Here is a 17,047-nt window from a genome sequence, read left to right on the forward strand (position 1 = left end):
CAAACTGGTGGCAAGTGGCATCTTGGCAGCTGCACGCTTGACTTTTCTCAGTTCATGGGCAGTTATTTTGTGCCTTGGTTTTTCCACACGCTTCTTGCGACCCTGTTGACTATTTTGAATGAAACGCTTGATTGTTCGATGATCACGCTTCAGAAGCTTTGCAATTTTGAGACTGCTGCATCCCTCTGCAAGATATCTCACTATTTTTGACTTTTCTGAGCCTGTCAAGTCCTTCTTTTGACCCATTTTGCCAAAGGAAAGGACGTTGCCTAATAATTATGCACACCTGATATAGGGTGTTGATGTCATTAGACCACACCCCTTCTCATTACAGAGATGCACATCACCTAATATGCTTAATTGGTAGTAGGCTTTCAAGCCTATACAGCTTGGAGTAAGACAACATGCATGAAGAGGATGATGTGGACAAAATACTCATTTGCCTAATAATTCTGCACTCCCTGTAGTAAAGTGACAAATGAAAATGCATCTGTTACTCAGACAACTCAGATCTGTAATGTTTCACATTCATTATAATGTTGTTGAGGTGACAGTGAGTTCAGGATTTTGCAGAAAACGTCAGTAGACCAGCTGATCTCATGTTTGTTTACTTCCTGTTTATGTGATTTTTTCCCTTAGCAAATTCTAAGTGCTTCTTTTAATCACATTATTTTATTGTATGATGCCTTGGTGCCACTGGATTTTAACATGTCTCACACTCATACAGTAAGACAAATGGTGGGGGTGTAGTAAGGAAGCTGGGGGAAGCAGACAGCTCCATAGGAAGAGTCTTTTGTGTCTTCGAGGACTCTGGGAGGCAGCAAGGGAGTGTGAAGCTTAAGGTGTGAAACAGCTGTGTACTGCCTTTTGTTCCTGGAGAAGGTATTTAACTGAGAGCCATGCTGGGCTCAGACTCTGCTGACCGTCTGTCCCGCGGTCATGCAGGGACTTCATCAAGCTTGGTTGTCTGTTCTTTGTGTGTTTGATCAAAGAATGTTAGCTACCGCTCACCGCTCGTCTGCAGCTTTATTTGAATGGAAAACTTCCACAGCAGGCAAAAAAAAGCTTTTTGCTAAAAAAAAGATTCAGAGCAGAAGATTTTTGCACTGCATTTTAAAATGAAAACATATTACATTTATTTACAATTAAAGACACAGAGCAGGAGGTGTGTTACTGTTTTACATCCACAGACACACAAGAAAAGAAGCAGGCAACATGAGGTCAAGTTATGGCAATTTTATTTGTGTGTTTCAGTGCATGTATTTAGATTAGAGTTTTTAAAAAACAAACAAACGTCCCAAGAAGAAGGATGGGGAGAAAGAAAGGTGGAGAGAGGAGGAAGAAACTATTGAGATGCTGCTGGGTCAGTTCTTCCTCAGCAGTCTGCTCCAGAATCCCCTCCTGTCCTCGCCTTGCTTTTCTTTTGCCTTCAGTTCTTTTAAGGTCTTGTTGAGCTGCTCCTCGGCATCTTTAAATGTTTCTTTCAGCTGCTGTTTGGCCAGTTTCCCTTTGTGTTTGAGGAGCTCTTTAGCTTCCTTTTTGTGCTTTCGCATTTCTTTCAGTGCGTCTTTGCAGTCTTTCTTGGTCACCGTCATTTCTTTCTTGAATACCTTCACCTCAGTTTTCTCTTCTGCAAGTTCTTCTTGCACTTTCATCAGTTCCTTCTTCATGTTTTCATTGTGACTCTTTGTATCTTCCATTTCTTTCTTTGCTTCCTGTGTTTTAATTTTCTCTTCCTCCAACACTTTTTGAGCTTCCAACAATTCTTTCTTCATATTTTCAATCTCATTTTCTGCCTCGTGTTTACGTTTTTTCTCCTCTTCAAGTTGTTGCTTCACATGTAGTAATTCCTTTCTTAGTGTTTCAGCTTCAGCCGTTACATTTGCAGCTTCTTGAGTTGCCAACTGCATTTTCCTTCTTTCCTCTTCAAAAGCTTCCTGCACCTCCTGTAATTCCTGCATCACATTTCCTGCCTCCTTCTTTGCAGTTTGATATTTATTGTTGGCTTCTTGTGCTGTGCTTTTCTCTTCCTCCAATGCTTTTTGAGCTTCCAACAGTTCTTTCTTCATCTTTTCATTCTCCTTTTCTGCCTGTTGTTTTCCCATCTTCTCTCCTTTAAGTTTGAGACCCACATGCAGTAATTCCTGCAATACTACATGAGTTTCAAACTGTGAATTTTTAGCTTCTCCTCTTGATTTTTCTGCCTCTTCTTTTAATTTGACATTTTCAGCCTGTATCATTTGAAATTTAAAATGAATCAGCCGTACTGTAATGCATGGTGAAGCACTCGCCGATCCTCTTCTCGTTCTCCCTCGATTCATTTTGGCCTTTTAAACAAAGGAGCCAACGTTTTGTAGAGGAGTGAAGTGAAGTTTTTGTTGTTTTCTTCGTCAACTGTCGTTTGTCCTGCACAGAGATGCTGCTGTAGATGTGTCTCTAGCTGTGTCTGGATACAATGAAACATGCTGGAACTAAGTGCTTGTGTTGCACAGTTCTACTGAACATTCCATTTCATGCATGCTCCGCCCACATGGTCAGGAATGTCAGGTGCTGCATCACCAAATGTTGCTCCCGTTGCCTAGCAATAACAGCTGTTTACTTTTGGGGTCTGGTTCATTATTTAATAAAGAAAACATGTCCAAGTATTGGGTGCTGAGGCTCAGCACATATTCTAGCCTGCTGTGTGGGTGGGCAGCTAGAAATCACTGGTGGGCAACATGAGTGAGGAGAAAACTGGAGCAGCCAAGCAGGGAGCTGCAGGTTGCTGGTTTGAGTCTCTGTTCAGATGCTGGTGTCTCCTCTCTCTGAGATGTCTGCAAACAGTCCCAGATAAAACAATAAGGATAATAAACAAACACGTCATCATCATCATCATCAACTTTATTTATAAAGCACTTTAAAACAACCACAGCTGACACAAAGTGCTGTACATAGGAACTATATAATAAAATTACATAAGAAATAAATACAAGCCAAATAAAAGAAAAAGTAAAATAATTAATGAAATAACTAATTTCATTACAAGAGAAAACTATGTCTCACTGAGGTTAAAAGCCAAAGAATAAAAGTGGGTTTTAAGACGTGATTTAAAAGTGGAGAGTGAAGGGGCCTCTCTAACGTGCAAGGGCAAATTAGAAAAGGCCCTGTCCCCTCTGAGCTTCCTCCTGGATCTCACCGAAAACTCTCTTTTCTTTTCATAAAAATGTACAAAGGTTCGCAGCCGAGTGTGAAGCAGCGGGAATGAGGATCAGCACCCCCAAATCTGAGGCCGTGGTTCTCAGCCGGAAAAGGGTGCTGTGTTCACTCTTTTCCGGGTGTTCACTCTTTTCCGGGTCGGAACTCATCCCTGACCCAGATGAGTGGAGGAGTTCAAGTATCTCGGGGTCTTGTTCGCGAGTGATTGGAGAAGGGAGCTGGAGATCGACAGACGGATTGGCGGTGCAGCCGCAGTGATGCGGACGCTGCACCGGTCCATCATGGTGAAGAGGGAGCTTAGTGTAAAGCGAAGCTCTCAATTTACCGGTCGATCTACGTCCCTACCCTCACCTATGGCCACGAGCTGTGGGTAGTGACCGAAAAAACGAGATCGCGGATACAAGCGGCGGAAATGAACCGGTTTTTACTTGCTAGCAAGGGAGGCTGGTCGGAACCAGGCTCTTGGAGCTGAATGCTCCTCACCTGTCTCCTAGCCAACTTCAAAGAAACAGCCTTCCCTGCTGACTTACAAATTTAAGTAACACAATGACAACATTTAACAATTTGACTCCAACACTTACAGGGAGTGCAGAATTATTAGGCAAGTTGTATTTTTGAGGAATAATTTTATTATTGAACAACAACCATGTTCTCAATGAACCCAAAAAACTCATTAATATCAAAGCTGAATGTTTTTGGAAGTAGTTTTTAGTTTGTTTTTAGTTTGAGCTGTTTTAGGGGGATATCTGTGTGTGCAGGTGACTATTACTGTGCAGAATTATTAGGCAACTTAACAAAAAACAAATATATACCCATTTCAATGATTTATTTCTACCAGTGACACCAATATAACATCTCCACATTCACAAATATACATTTCTGACATTCAACAACAAAACAAAAACAAATCAGCGACCAATATAGCCACCTTTCTTTGCAAGGACACTCAAAAGCCTGCCATCCATGGATCCTGTCAGTGTTTTGATCTGTTCACCATCAACATTGCGTGCAGCAGCAACCACAGCCTCCCAGACACTGTTCAGAGAGGTGTACTGTTTTCCCTCCTTGTAAATCTCACATTTGATGATGGACCACAGGTTCTCAATGGGGTTCAGATCAGGTGAACAAGGAGGCCATGTCATTAGTTTTTCTTCTTTTATACCCTTTCTTGCCAGCCACGCTGTGGAGTACTTGGACGCGTGTGATGGAGCATTGTCCTGCATGAAAATCATGTTTTTCTTGAAGGATGCAGACTTCTTCCTGTACCACTGCTTGAAGAAGGTGTCTTCCAGAAACTGGCAGTAGGACTGGGAGTTGAGCTTGACTCCATCCTCAACCCGAAAAGGCCCCACAAGCTCATCTTTGATGATACCAGCCCAAACCAGTACTCCACCTCCACCTTGCTGGCGTCTGAGTCGGACTGGAGCTCTCTGCCCTTTACCAATCCAGCCACGGGCCCATCCATCTGGCCCATCAAGACTCACTCTCATTTCATCAGTCCATAAAACCTTAGAAAAACCAGTCTTGAGATATTTCTTGGCCCAGTCTTGACGTTTCAGCTTGTGTGTCTTGTTCAGTGGTGGTCGTCTTTCAGCCTTTCTTACCTTGGCCATGTCTCTGAGTATTGCACACCTTGTGCTTTTGGGCACTCCAGTGATGTTGCAGCTCTGAAATATGGCCAAACTGGTGGCAAGTGGCATCTTGGCAGCTGCACGCTTGACTTTTCTCAGTTCATGGGCAGTTATTTTGTGCCTTGGTTTTTCCACACGCTTCTTGCGACCCTGTTGACTATTTTGAATGAAACGCTTGATTGTTCGATGATCACGCTTCAGAAGCTTTGCAATTTTGAGACTGCTGCATCCCTCTGCAAGATATCTCACTATTTTTGACTTTTCTGAGCCTGTCAAGTCCTTCTTTTGACCCATTTTGCCAAAGGAAAGGACGTTGCCTAATAATTATGCACACCTGATATAGGGTGTTGATGTCATTAGACCACACCCCTTCTCATTACAGAGATGCACATCACCTAATATGCTTAATTGGTAGTAGGCTTTCGAGCCTATACAGCTTGGAGTAAGACAACATGCATGAAGAGGATGATGTGGACAAAATACTCATTTGCCTAATAATTCTGCACTCCCTGTATACTTACTGTATAATTATAGAAGTTATAGTATATTATATATAATCCTACCTGTGTGTTGGTTAATTACATAATCAGGTGGAGGCAGGGACCTCACAGTAGAAACATATTCTCATAAGTTTCTGTTTTAGTGTATTTTTAAACATCAAGAAGTCACAAGCATAAGGAGAACACTCCATGTTTAAAGAAGGAAGGTGTATTCATAGGAATGATTTATTATTGAGAGAGACATACGAACATCATTTTTTCACCCCCCAAAAAACACATGTTCAAAGCACAATATCAGCTTGATATCAGACAGAACTGCCACATGAAATTAAACAGAAGCTGTCAGTTGAATCATGATGAAGCTGTCCTTTATGAGTTGTGGACTCAAGCTGCTCTATATTTTTGGCCACCAGATGTCACCAAAGAGGACTGTGTTGACAAGCTTAGAGTAATGAACCGTTTTTCAATACGAGCTTCAGAAAGCTTCATTTGGCCATCTATATACAAAACAACTAATCTAGCCCACCAGACTTGACAGGTCCCAGTTTATAGCCAGCCCTATTGAGTCTTAAGCAAAAAAAAGAAAGAAAAAAAGTTGCTTTTACCATGATTAGATAACCTACTATGTTTTAAATCAATCACTGAGGTAGTAAAAGAATTGTTTTTGACTATTATCATGAGCTCTCTGTTTCTTTTCCAGACAACGTCCAGCAATGGGAAAGTGTTTAGCAGCCTTCGCAGCAGCATTCCCTGTTGCCTTTCTTGAGCCTCACATGAACAAGTTTAACAGCTTTTCCATCTATAACAGCAAAGGAAGCAAAGACAGAGCAGGTGAGACATGTACATAAAGAAAATGATGGAACATACAAATCCGGAGGTAGCTGGACTTTCTTAGAGTGACGTTTCAGCGAGCACTGAGCATGTTTCTTTGAGCCTTTATATTTTACTAAAACTGGAACCATGAATACACATTACACTACATACCGCACCAACTAGCTTTTACTGTACATCTCAGAAACAAACAGAAATGTTTGTTGTGACCCTGCCGTCGTGTCACTCTTAACTGCTTACACGTTAACTCTTTGGTAAAACCAAAACATTACATAAAACATGTCTGGGCTGATTGAGGAAAGGGAGGAAGGTTTCAAGAAGTGTCTTAGTAAACTATGAAAAAACTGGAGTGTGCAGTATATACATGGTGTTTGTATCTCTTGGAGACACCTACTATAACAGGAAGTACCACAAAGTGGTTTGAATACTTTTGCAGCTGTCTGTCCTACATTTGTCTGACTAAGAGATTCTCCAGTTGTGTATTTCGAATAAAAAAACATTAATCCAAAGCTAAACGATGGCTGTGTGGTCTGAGAACTCATCAGTGTCAAAAATCACAAATCAAATCACATTATGTTTAATTTAATCTGTTTTCATTCCACTACTCTTTCCGCCTCTCAGCTCTAGGCCTTCCTGGGCAGGTTGGGGAGGTTTGTTCACTGATCCCCAATTTGGAGAAGTCTTTGGAGGAGATTGTAGAGCTAGCAGAGTCCGGCATGAAGTACACGCAGATGCCTCATGTTATGGAGGTAACTCTCTAATAATTAATAACTACAGCATCACCTTTGATATTCTTTCCTTAAGTTGCTTCATGTCATTGAAAAATTGGCCACGGAACCAAAATAAGTGGACATTTGTCCTGTAGTGAACACTTCAGAGCCGAAGATAAAAAGGTAAAAAAAGACATTGCTGATTAAACCCATCTGACTGTGAAGCTTTGCAAAGCTCATTATTTTTGCTTTGTTTCTACTGCTGTAGGTGGTCTTGCCGATGTTGTGCAGCTACATGTCTCACTGGTGGGAACATGGACCGGAAAGCGACCCAGACAAAGCCAACAACTGCTGCACCTCTGTGACCTCTGAATACATGAATACTCTGCTGGGAAACATTCTCAAGATCATCTACAACAACCTGGGAATAGATGAGGGCGCCTGGATGAAGAGACTGGCTGGTAAATGTTAACTCACTAATGCTGAACACTAAAATAAAATTCACTGATTCACAAGATTCATCAAACTCGCTCATCCATGTTTTTATGAGCCTGGCTTTGTGCACTGATGTGGGGTCACGTTGGACAGGGGCCGTCTCCAAAGATGGGAGCATGAAATTGTCCAATATGTCTTAATATGCTGAAGTATTAACAGCCGAACCCAATTGAAAAACAACCCCACAATATAATCCTCCCCCTCCACCAAACTTTATACTTGCCACAGTGCAGTCAGACAAGTACGGACTCAACAATTGCATTGCCAGAGAGATGTGATTCATCACTCCAGCAACACGTCTCCACTCCTCTAAAATTCATGGGTGATATACTAGTCTGACACTTTGCATTGTGCTTGGTGATGTAAGACTGGGATGCAGATGCTCAGCCATGGAAACTATTCCATGAAGCTCTCTAGGCACTGTTCCTTAATGTTCTTGAACATGAAGACTAGAGGTCTGTAGTGATTGACCGATACTGTGACTTTATATGTCCAGCCACTTTGTGGTAGAGTTGAAGAGAGAGAATTTCATGAGTGGACTTGTTGAACAGTATCACAGTATGATGCTGGACTTCATTAAACTCCTAAGATCGACCCAGTGTTTGTAGAAGCAGTCTGCATGCCTAGCTGCTTGATTGGTATACACCTGAATTCAATGACTTGGAGGGAAGATTGAATACTTTTGGCAATTTAGTGTATGTTGGAGTTAAAACTGACTAGTGACTGCAACATAAATCTAAAACTAGTAGCTCTTCTTTTGTTTTTGTTTTCTTTTCATTCAGGGGAGTGATATACTTTAAAGCTCTGCAAAGAGAATGAAACATCACAGTGAAACTTGTGCTGCAGCTGCAGGGATGTGGATGCTGTATTGGTGGAAAGAGAGCTAAATGTAAAAGCGAAGCTCTTGATTTTAGAAGGAACGAGATTGCAGATGCAAGTGGTGGGAATAAGCTTTGTCTGAAGGGTGGCTTGCATCTCCCTTAGAGAGGAATTCAGGCTTTTCGGAGCGGCTCAGAGTAGAGCCGCTATTTCTCGACATCAAAAGGAGACAGTTGAGGTGGTTGTGCATCTGACAAGGATGGGTACCTCTTTGGTGAGGTATTCTGGGCATGTCCCACTGAGAGGAGGCCCCTCTCTTCACCAGGACATGGTGAAGAGAGTTTATCTCTCGGCTGGCCTGGGAACGCCTTGTGTTTCCCCGGACAAGCTGGAGGAGGTGGCTGGGGAGAGGGAGGTCTGGGCTTCTCTGCTTAGGCTGCTGCCCCACAACCCGGCCCCAAGTAGCCGGGAGAAGATCGATGGATGGATGGATAGTTTATTTGCTAATGGAACATAATACTTGCAGCTCACAGTGATGCACAAGGCAAAAATAAAACAATATGACATGAGACATGAAATCTGGTTTGTGGAGGCAGGTTAGTTAGGTTTGGCGAAGTGTTCATTGTTTTAGGTGTGCAGGCCGAGGTATGTTTGTTTGTTTGTTTGTTTGTTTTTTCACATTTTTTAAACCAATGCACACACCTCATTAGAGGGTGCTCCAAATGCTGGAGATTGCCATTTAATTGTTTGATAAAACACTACAGCACTGGAGGAAACAATTATTTTAAAAGAAAAGAATTTGTGTAATGAGCCCCTTAAGTGTTTTGCAATTTAGGTTTCCTCTTTTAAAAAGAAAATATAGTCAGTAACAGCAGTTAGGAGGAGGACACAATGGAAGTTACATTTCACGCAAGAGGGTGTTTCATTTTCTCTCATTTTCCATTTTCTGCAGTTAATAAATAAAAGCTCTCCTCAGGATCAGTTTACATAAGCATCCTCAAACTGATGTTACTTTAATTCTTTTTGCCTGCTGCTAATCATTATATGATATTCAAATGTACATACGTTCACATTTTGCGTTTTAACACCATCTCTGTTCATGTCCCCAAGTCTTCTCCCAGCCAATTATCAGCAAAGCCAAACCTCAGCTGTTAAAGACCCACTTCTTGCCCTTGATGGAGAAACTCAAAAAAGTAAGTCTCACCTTTATTATAATCTACCGCCTGGAAGTGGTGCAACTCATTTAACAGAATATAAAACTAGGTCACACTCACTGCTTGCCCTTTCTAACACTTTCTTGTAATTTTTTTGATGTTTTTAAATGAAATTGAATTACCTATATATATTTCTTAACTAAATATTTATTAGTATGTTTTTAAAATGGAGAAAGTGCACTATGCGAACACTCCTACTACTTAATAAAATAGTCACAAAGATTAAAGCACACAGTGCTGCTTAATATAGAAAAATCTATTACTGTATTCTTTAGAAAGCAGCTGTTGTGCTGATGGATGAAGAACATAGCAAGGCGGAGGGGAGGGGTGAGATGTCAGAGACAGAGCTCCTCATCATGGACCAATTTACTATCCTGGTCAGAGACCTGTATGCCTTCTACCCTCTCCTCATACGATTCGTTGACTACAACAGGTACAGTGTTGTGACTGAACAAGTGACCTTCAGCTCATTGAGTGGAGTGAATTTACACCATCTGATACAGAAGCTTAGTCACTAAGATGAAGCTGCAGTTTTGGAAAAAGAATGATTGGTTTCAGCATGTAACTGTTTTGATATACTGACAGGGCCAGATGGCTTAAAGAGTCCAATCCAGAGGCAGAGGAGCTGTTCCGAATGGTGGCTGAGGTTTTTATCTTCTGGGCCAAGTCTCACGTAAGAAAATTACTGCAACATAACTATCCATCCCATAGGGCAGGTTTGGGGACCTGGGCCAACACACCTGAATCAGCTCACTAGTTCATTGCTGGGACTCTGGAGAACTTCAATACATGTTGAGGAGGTCATTTAGCCATTTAAACCAGCTGTGTTGGATCACGGACACATCTAAAAGCTGCAGGACACCGGCCCTCGAGGCCTGGAGTTAGACACCCCTGCCACAGGGCGCCAATCTGACACAGGGCTAACACAGCGAGTAGACAATCATTCACACTCACATTCACACCTGTGAGCAGTTTAGAATCACCAGGTAACTTAAACCCACTAACTGCATGTCTTTGTACTGTGGGAGGAAACCAGAGTATGCAAACATAGGAAGGCAACAGTGCTAACCACCGGGCTGCCCATAAAAACACAACTGAAAATGTCCCTAAGAGGGTCAGCTGGGATTGATCTTTATATCGCTGATTTATTAAACCTGAAATAACTAATATTACATTTTCAAGATTAAACAGAAGAGAAGAGCAGCTATCTGTCTATTGACATTGCAGTTAAGCATTTACCACAATCTGTCAAAATTGAAGAAAACTAAGATAGCAGTCTTTGCTTTGGCTTTTTCTTAGTAAAGCTGCGCAGTAAACCATAACAGTCGATGCAAATGTAAGAGGAATTATTTTTCTACATGTTGACTCGTGGACGGGAGGTTTGTTATAATGTGAAACGTTTAGGTGAATATACTGATTGCAGATAAGCTACCCATGAGCACTGAAAGTGGACTTCTGACTATGGTGGACAAAGATGGCATCATGGATACTGTGGCCAAACAGGCGGCCAATTAAAGTGGCCAACATACCTTTTTTCATTTGCTTATTTATCACATGTAAACTTCAGGCACATTTTGATGAAACCTAAAATACAGTACAGTACAATGCAAAACACTACAGTACAATAAATAGTTATTTTCAATGGTGTGATACTTGTTTAGTTCCTTTCTACTCAGTTCAGCACTCAAAGTGCTTTCTATTATACAATACAGTATAGCCCAGTACAATAGAATACAGTACCATGGATAATGGATCAATATAATACAGCACAATCTAACAAAATGCAGTACAGTACTAGACTTACTCAGAGGTACCTTCTGAAGCCAATGACTCTGATCTCTTTAGTATTATTTACAATCAGAAGTAGAAGATTTCTTCAAGATTCTACAAATTATATATATGTGTTCTGTGCGCCTCCTCCTGCCAACAGCAATTATCCGAATATTTATGATGACTGTATGACCCGGAGTTGTACTGAAAGTCCGAGGTATACAAGGTGAGCAGGAATGTTGGCAGCATAATTCCTTGCGGAGCTCCTGCACTGCACAACACCATATTAGACTGAGCACTGCCAGTCTCACATACTGTGGCCTGTCTGTGAGGTGTTCAGTAATCCATGAGGACATGTTTACTGACATTTCCTGTAGTTTCGCCCTCAATAGGAGTGGCTGGATGATGTTAAATGGATTTGAGAAATCAAAACAGGTGATCCTTACCTTAAATCAGTGTATCAGTCAGTTGTCCCATTACTTTTGAGTCTCTGAAAATTAGGACTAGTGGATCAAATTTGATGTAATTCCTAAAAATGTGTATTAATTTGCAATAATTTGATTAACCATTGAATTAAAGCTGAGGCTCGGTGCCTCAGAATCTCATCTCTGCTTTTCACGGATGATGTGGTTCTGTTGGCTTCATCGGGTGAGGGCCTCCAGCTCGCACTGGAACGGTTCGCAGCCGAGTGTGAAGCAGCGGGAATGAGGATCAGCACCTCCAAATCTGAGGCCGTGGTTCTCAGCCGGAAAAGGGTGGAGTGCCCACTCCGGGTCGGGGATGAGTTCCTGCCCCAAGTGGAGGAGTTCAAGTATCTCGGGGTCTTGTTCACGAGTGATGGGAGAAGGAAACCGGAGATCGACAGACGGATTGGTGTGGCGGCTGCAGTAATGCAGACGCTGCACCGGTCCGTCGTGGTGAAGAGGGAGCTGAGTGTAAAAGCGAAGCTCTCAATTTACCGGTCGATCTACGTCCCTACCCTCACCTATGGCCACGAGCTGTGGGTAGTGACCGAAAGAACGAGATCGCGGATACAAGCGGCAGAAATGAGCTTCCTCCGAAGGGTAGGCTGGCCTCTCCCTTAGAGATAGGGTGAGAAGTTCGGCCATCCGGGAGGGGCTCAGAGTAGAGCCGCTGCTGCTCCACATCGAAAGGAGCCAGCTGAGGTGGTTCGGGAATCTGACAAGGATGCCCCCTGGGCGCCTCCTGGGTGAGGTGTTCCAGGCATGTCCCAGCGGGAGGAGGCCCCGGGGCAGACCCAGGACACGCTGGAGAGATTATATCTCTCAGCTGGCCTGGGAACGCCTTGGTGTTCCCCCGGATAAGCTGGAGGAGGTGGCTGGGAGAGGGAGGGCTGGGCCTCTCTGCTTAGGCTGCTGCCCCCGCGACCCGGCCTCGGATAAAGCGGATGAAGATGGATGGATGGATTAAAGCTGAAAGTCTTCACTTCAATTAGATCTTGACTGTAAAATCCAGTTTGGTGGAGAAAAATGACAAAAGATGCTTAACTGTACACCATCAATCGTGATCTATGTGTTCTTCAGTTTAAAAACAACTAATGGAGAGTTTACCTGAAAAGATGAGTAATGAGTTAAAAGCTTAACCTAACTTATTGTTAGACTAAAGCATTTAGCAGTGATTTTATACTTTTATTAAAGTTTCCAGGAAAAACACCATCAAAGCTACTTCTATCCTAATTCACTGGATAGAAAGCTATATAATGCACTATATTACTGCTGCTGGCATCTGACATCAGTAGATTTACATTATAAATTAGGAAGTGCGTCATCAATGACAGGAGCTCACTTGAAAACAAGGATGGAAAATGCCCTTCATGTAATTAAATATATAAATGTTGCTGTCTGCAAGTTGCAAGCATAGCTCACATGGTGGGGTTTTTTCTTTTGATCTTTGGGCTGAAGGAAAGACTATACTCGGTGTATAAATGCTCAATCAACAATCTTTTATTCCATACAATTCAACACTTTGTGAGCATAAACCATCCGGATGGGGAGACATGCATGCAGAGGGTCACAGCAAAATCTCAAAATGATGGAGCGTTACTCAAACTCTTATAGCCTCTGGTGGCCCCCACCTAGTCGTAAAAACCTAAACATACATACTTTCTAACTCTCAGTGAGCCTGAGTTATGATCTTGGCCCCCTGTTTTTCTGCTTCCAACAAAGGTGGGGGTGGAGCTGAATGTGCTCTGTGCTCTCTGCACACAATATTCTCTTCTTAACTCAGCAGTATGAAATGTCATAAAACAGTGTAACTCATTCACAGTAAATCACAGGATAGGATAATACGAACCTATCTAACAAATCTAATGATTTTCACATTCTTTTAATTCAGAAGTATAATGCAAACGAAAACTACATACTGATTATACTCTCTATAATAAGAAGTATGGTGTGGCTTACAGCAGTATCATGATTCACTCATTTCGATTACAGCCATAGGATAACACATGATAGCATAATAATCTCACAGTATTCACACCCACGAATACCTTGTTAGACCCATGAATTTTTTCATACCTTGACTCAAGGTGACTCACATGGTTAACAGTGGGTCACTGACCCCAGGACCACAATGCCAATAGGTATTAAATACCTGGGACTCTCATCAGTTGTTTTAGAACTGAAGAAGCCTCTTACTGAGAAGTAAAATGTCTTTACAAACCAAAAATATTGTCCAGTTGCCTTCTTTTCAAAGACAGTACAACACATAATACAACTGTGCTTTAATTTAAGGAAGTCCTGTTTTCTGTCTACAGAACTTCAAGAGAGAAGAGCAGAACTTTGTGGTCCAGAATGAAATTAACAACATGTCCTTCCTTATCACTGACACCAAGTGCAAGATGTCAAAGGTACAGACACATAGATGCTGGACACATTTGAGGACGTGCATACCAGTGACCTTATTTTAAAATTAAATTAAATTGATTAATTAAAACTACTTAATAGGCCTAACACTGTAAAGCGGTGCCTGTTTAATGTTTGACTTTGCCACAGGGAATAGTTTCAGACCAGGAGAGGAAGAAGATGAAGAGAAAAGGTGATCGATACTCGATGCAGACAAGTTTGATTGTTGCTACTCTAAAGCGCCTGCTGCCCGTGGGACTCAACATTTGTGCTCCAGGAGAACAAGAGCTTATCGCACTGGCTAAGAACCGCTTCACTCAGGTAGCATAGTAGTGCTAATAGATTACAGAAAGAACTGTTTCATTATAAAAATAGATATGATTCATTTAACTGTTTCTGTGTATTTCAATTCAATTTAGTTCATTTCATTTCAATTTTATTTATGTAGCACCAAATCACAATGACTGCCTAAAGGCACTTTATACTGTAATGACCCTACAATGATACAAAGAAAACAGATAAAACCCCAACAATCATACTTTAAACAAGCGCTTTGGTGCCAGTGGGAAGGAAAAACCTGACTGGTTGGGGTGAGGCATATGACAATAACAATAAATTATTTGCAGTATTGCTATTCCTGAGGTAAACCTTTAGTAACAGCAAAATAACTCTGCGTTAGCTTTTTCAGCTAAAAAGTAAAATTTTGCATGAAGGCTAATTTACTGAATAAATATCTTTTATAGCATTTTGTAGGTCACAGAATACCTGTTGTTTGATCGAAGTTAATAATTCTTTTGCAGAAAGACACAGAGGACGAAGTTCGAGAGGTCATCAGGAACAACCTACATTTACAAGGAAAGGTAAGAAAAGAATCAGGCTTGTGACTGACACAAGTTACTTAAAGTGTACTTACACATTATGCCTCTGGTCTTCGATTGTGCCATGGTGTCAGGTTGTTGTCAGTTTATCTTATTCTTGTGGAAGTAATATCAAAGGACTGGTTTAAGAGAAATTCTTCAAATCTGGCACAAACATCTACTTTGACACAAGGATGAAGTGATTTGATTTTGATGGTCGGTGTCATAAAATTTAGAGTCAAGTATTCAGATTCAGTTTAAATTTCACACAAATCTAGAGTAACCTAGATGAACTGATGAACCTTTATGTCCATAAGATAAATAAGGCTACTTCACAGTGATATCATAGGTTATCCGAAAGATATAGAATAGAAAATTCAATCTGTCAACAAGTGATTGAAGGAACTCTATCACTCCACATAGCCCCTATCCCACTAACATCACTAAACTCGTCTGTACAGGAGAGTTCAGGCTGTATCAAAAAGAATCATTCAATTTCAAAGTGCTTTAATTCTGCAGCCATTCACCGGGAACAACAGCAGTGGCTGCAGTGACTACAGTGAACTATGGGATGAAGTATTTCATTGATTATTCATAAACATTGAACATTTTGTATGTAAAACTTTATATTCAGCCATATATTTTAAATTTAGTGTAAGCTTAAAATACAGCCTTGTGAAAGTGTATGATTTATTTTTGATACACTGTATATTCCAGAGTCATATGAGAAGCCATCTGCTTGACAGCTAAAGCTTCACCCACACTGGGTCAGGAAACAGGACAATGATCCCAAACACACCAGCAGAAAAAGAACTGAATCTGAAGTTATAGAGCAATCTAGAGTGACTGAAATACTGAACGTAGCAGGACCTTAAGAGTGCTGTGCGTAAATGAATGGCTTCAAACCTAAATCAACTGAAGCAACGTTATAAACAAGGCTGGGCCAAAATTCTTCCACACTGATTTTAAAGACTTATGAAGTCATGCAAAAAAACCCAACCAATTCAAGTTATTGCCAGCAAGGTAGTTATACAAGCTACTGAATCATGAGCTTTACATGCGCTCTTTCTGTGTTTTGGCTTTTGTTTTGTTAAAGTCGAGAGAGATGTAAACGAGTTGCTAGATGTTGGTTCGTACTATATATTTATATATTCACAAAGGTGCTTAACCTTGTGAATAGGCCAATAGCGTCATGCATTTCCTCTGTGTGTCTTACAAAGTCAGAGGACCCAGCAATTCGTTGGCAGATGGCCCTGTACAGAGACCTCCCAAACCACTATGAGGATACTACTGACCCAGAGAAGACTGTGGAGAGAATCCTGGATATTGGTCATGTCCTCTTCCACCTGGAGCAGGTCTATATATTCAAGTTTGAGTTGATTTTGCGCATTTTTGTGCCTACGTAGAGAGTATAGCTTTAAGGTACCCCACGGTCCTCTTAAACTAGCTGATTGGTCTTTATTAAAGCTGACCACATACTTCTCCAGGATAATATGGCTTCCAGATGGTAAGGTACACCAACTAAATATCCAGTTTACTGAGTGGTTCAGTTTGTGTCTTCAGGTGGAGCATCCTCAGCGCAGTAAGAAGGCTGTGTGGCACAAACTGCTTTCAAAACAGAGGAAGAGAGCTGTGGTCGCTTGCTTCAGGATGGCACCACTCTATAACTTGCCAAGGTATGTTCTCAAACACACACACACACACACACACACACACACACACACACACACACACACACACACACACACACGTAAAATGAAGAAGAAATATTTAAAATTGTGCACTTTATTATTTTCCCACCCTCGTCTACAGCCACACCTCGGGCTAGTGAGGAAAGATTGTGGATATATGTTGCACCTACAGTGCAGCCCTTTATAAGCAGCAGAAGATGGGTAGATAAACAGTTATTAGTCATCCATGTATCTCTCTCATACTAGGCACCGGGCTGTAAACTTGTTCCTGCAGGGCTATGAAAAGTCCTGGATCGAGACAGAGGAGCACTACTTTGAAGATAAACTCATAGAAGACCTCGCTGTAAGTTAATTTCATTTAAAAAAACAAAACAAGTGGAATTATTCTGACTACTCTGGAATTTGTACTTGTTTTGAAGGCAAATTGTGTGTTAATTTATTCAGTGTATAGCAGAGTTTTAGCACTT

At 41.4% G+C, this 17,047-nt stretch overlaps 1 protein-coding gene across 6 annotated transcripts in view; it reads left to right on the plus strand.

The window, feature by feature from the left end:
• Positions 1–17,047, plus strand: part of LOC147309048 (ryanodine receptor 2-like) — a 319,734-nt gene that overhangs the window by 220,263 nt on the left and 82,424 nt on the right. For all 6 annotated transcript variants that reach the window (XM_086273380.1, XM_086273384.1, XM_086273382.1 and 3 more), the window contains exons 70-81: positions 6,027–6,157; positions 6,779–6,906; positions 7,136–7,328; positions 9,292–9,374; positions 9,671–9,828; positions 9,981–10,068; positions 13,945–14,037; positions 14,183–14,353; positions 14,833–14,892; positions 16,110–16,244; positions 16,453–16,565; positions 16,827–16,923. In XM_086273380.1, coding sequence (XP_086129506.1) covers positions 6,027–6,157; positions 6,779–6,906; positions 7,136–7,328; positions 9,292–9,374; positions 9,671–9,828; positions 9,981–10,068; positions 13,945–14,037; positions 14,183–14,353; positions 14,833–14,892; positions 16,110–16,244; positions 16,453–16,565; positions 16,827–16,923 — 1,450 coding nt within the window. The remainder of the gene's footprint in view (positions 1–6,026; positions 6,158–6,778; positions 6,907–7,135; positions 7,329–9,291; positions 9,375–9,670; positions 9,829–9,980; positions 10,069–13,944; positions 14,038–14,182; positions 14,354–14,832; positions 14,893–16,109; positions 16,245–16,452; positions 16,566–16,826; positions 16,924–17,047) is intronic.

The sequence above is a fragment of the Aulonocara sp. 'chitande type north' Nkhata Bay genome, linkage group LG18 (genome assembly GCF_057382095.1).
Source record: "Aulonocara sp. 'chitande type north' Nkhata Bay isolate Kocher_YH1m ecotype deep benthic linkage group LG18, A_spYH_male_GT1.1, whole genome shotgun sequence".
Lineage (NCBI taxonomy): Eukaryota > Metazoa > Chordata > Actinopteri > Cichliformes > Cichlidae > Aulonocara > Aulonocara sp. 'chitande type north' Nkhata Bay.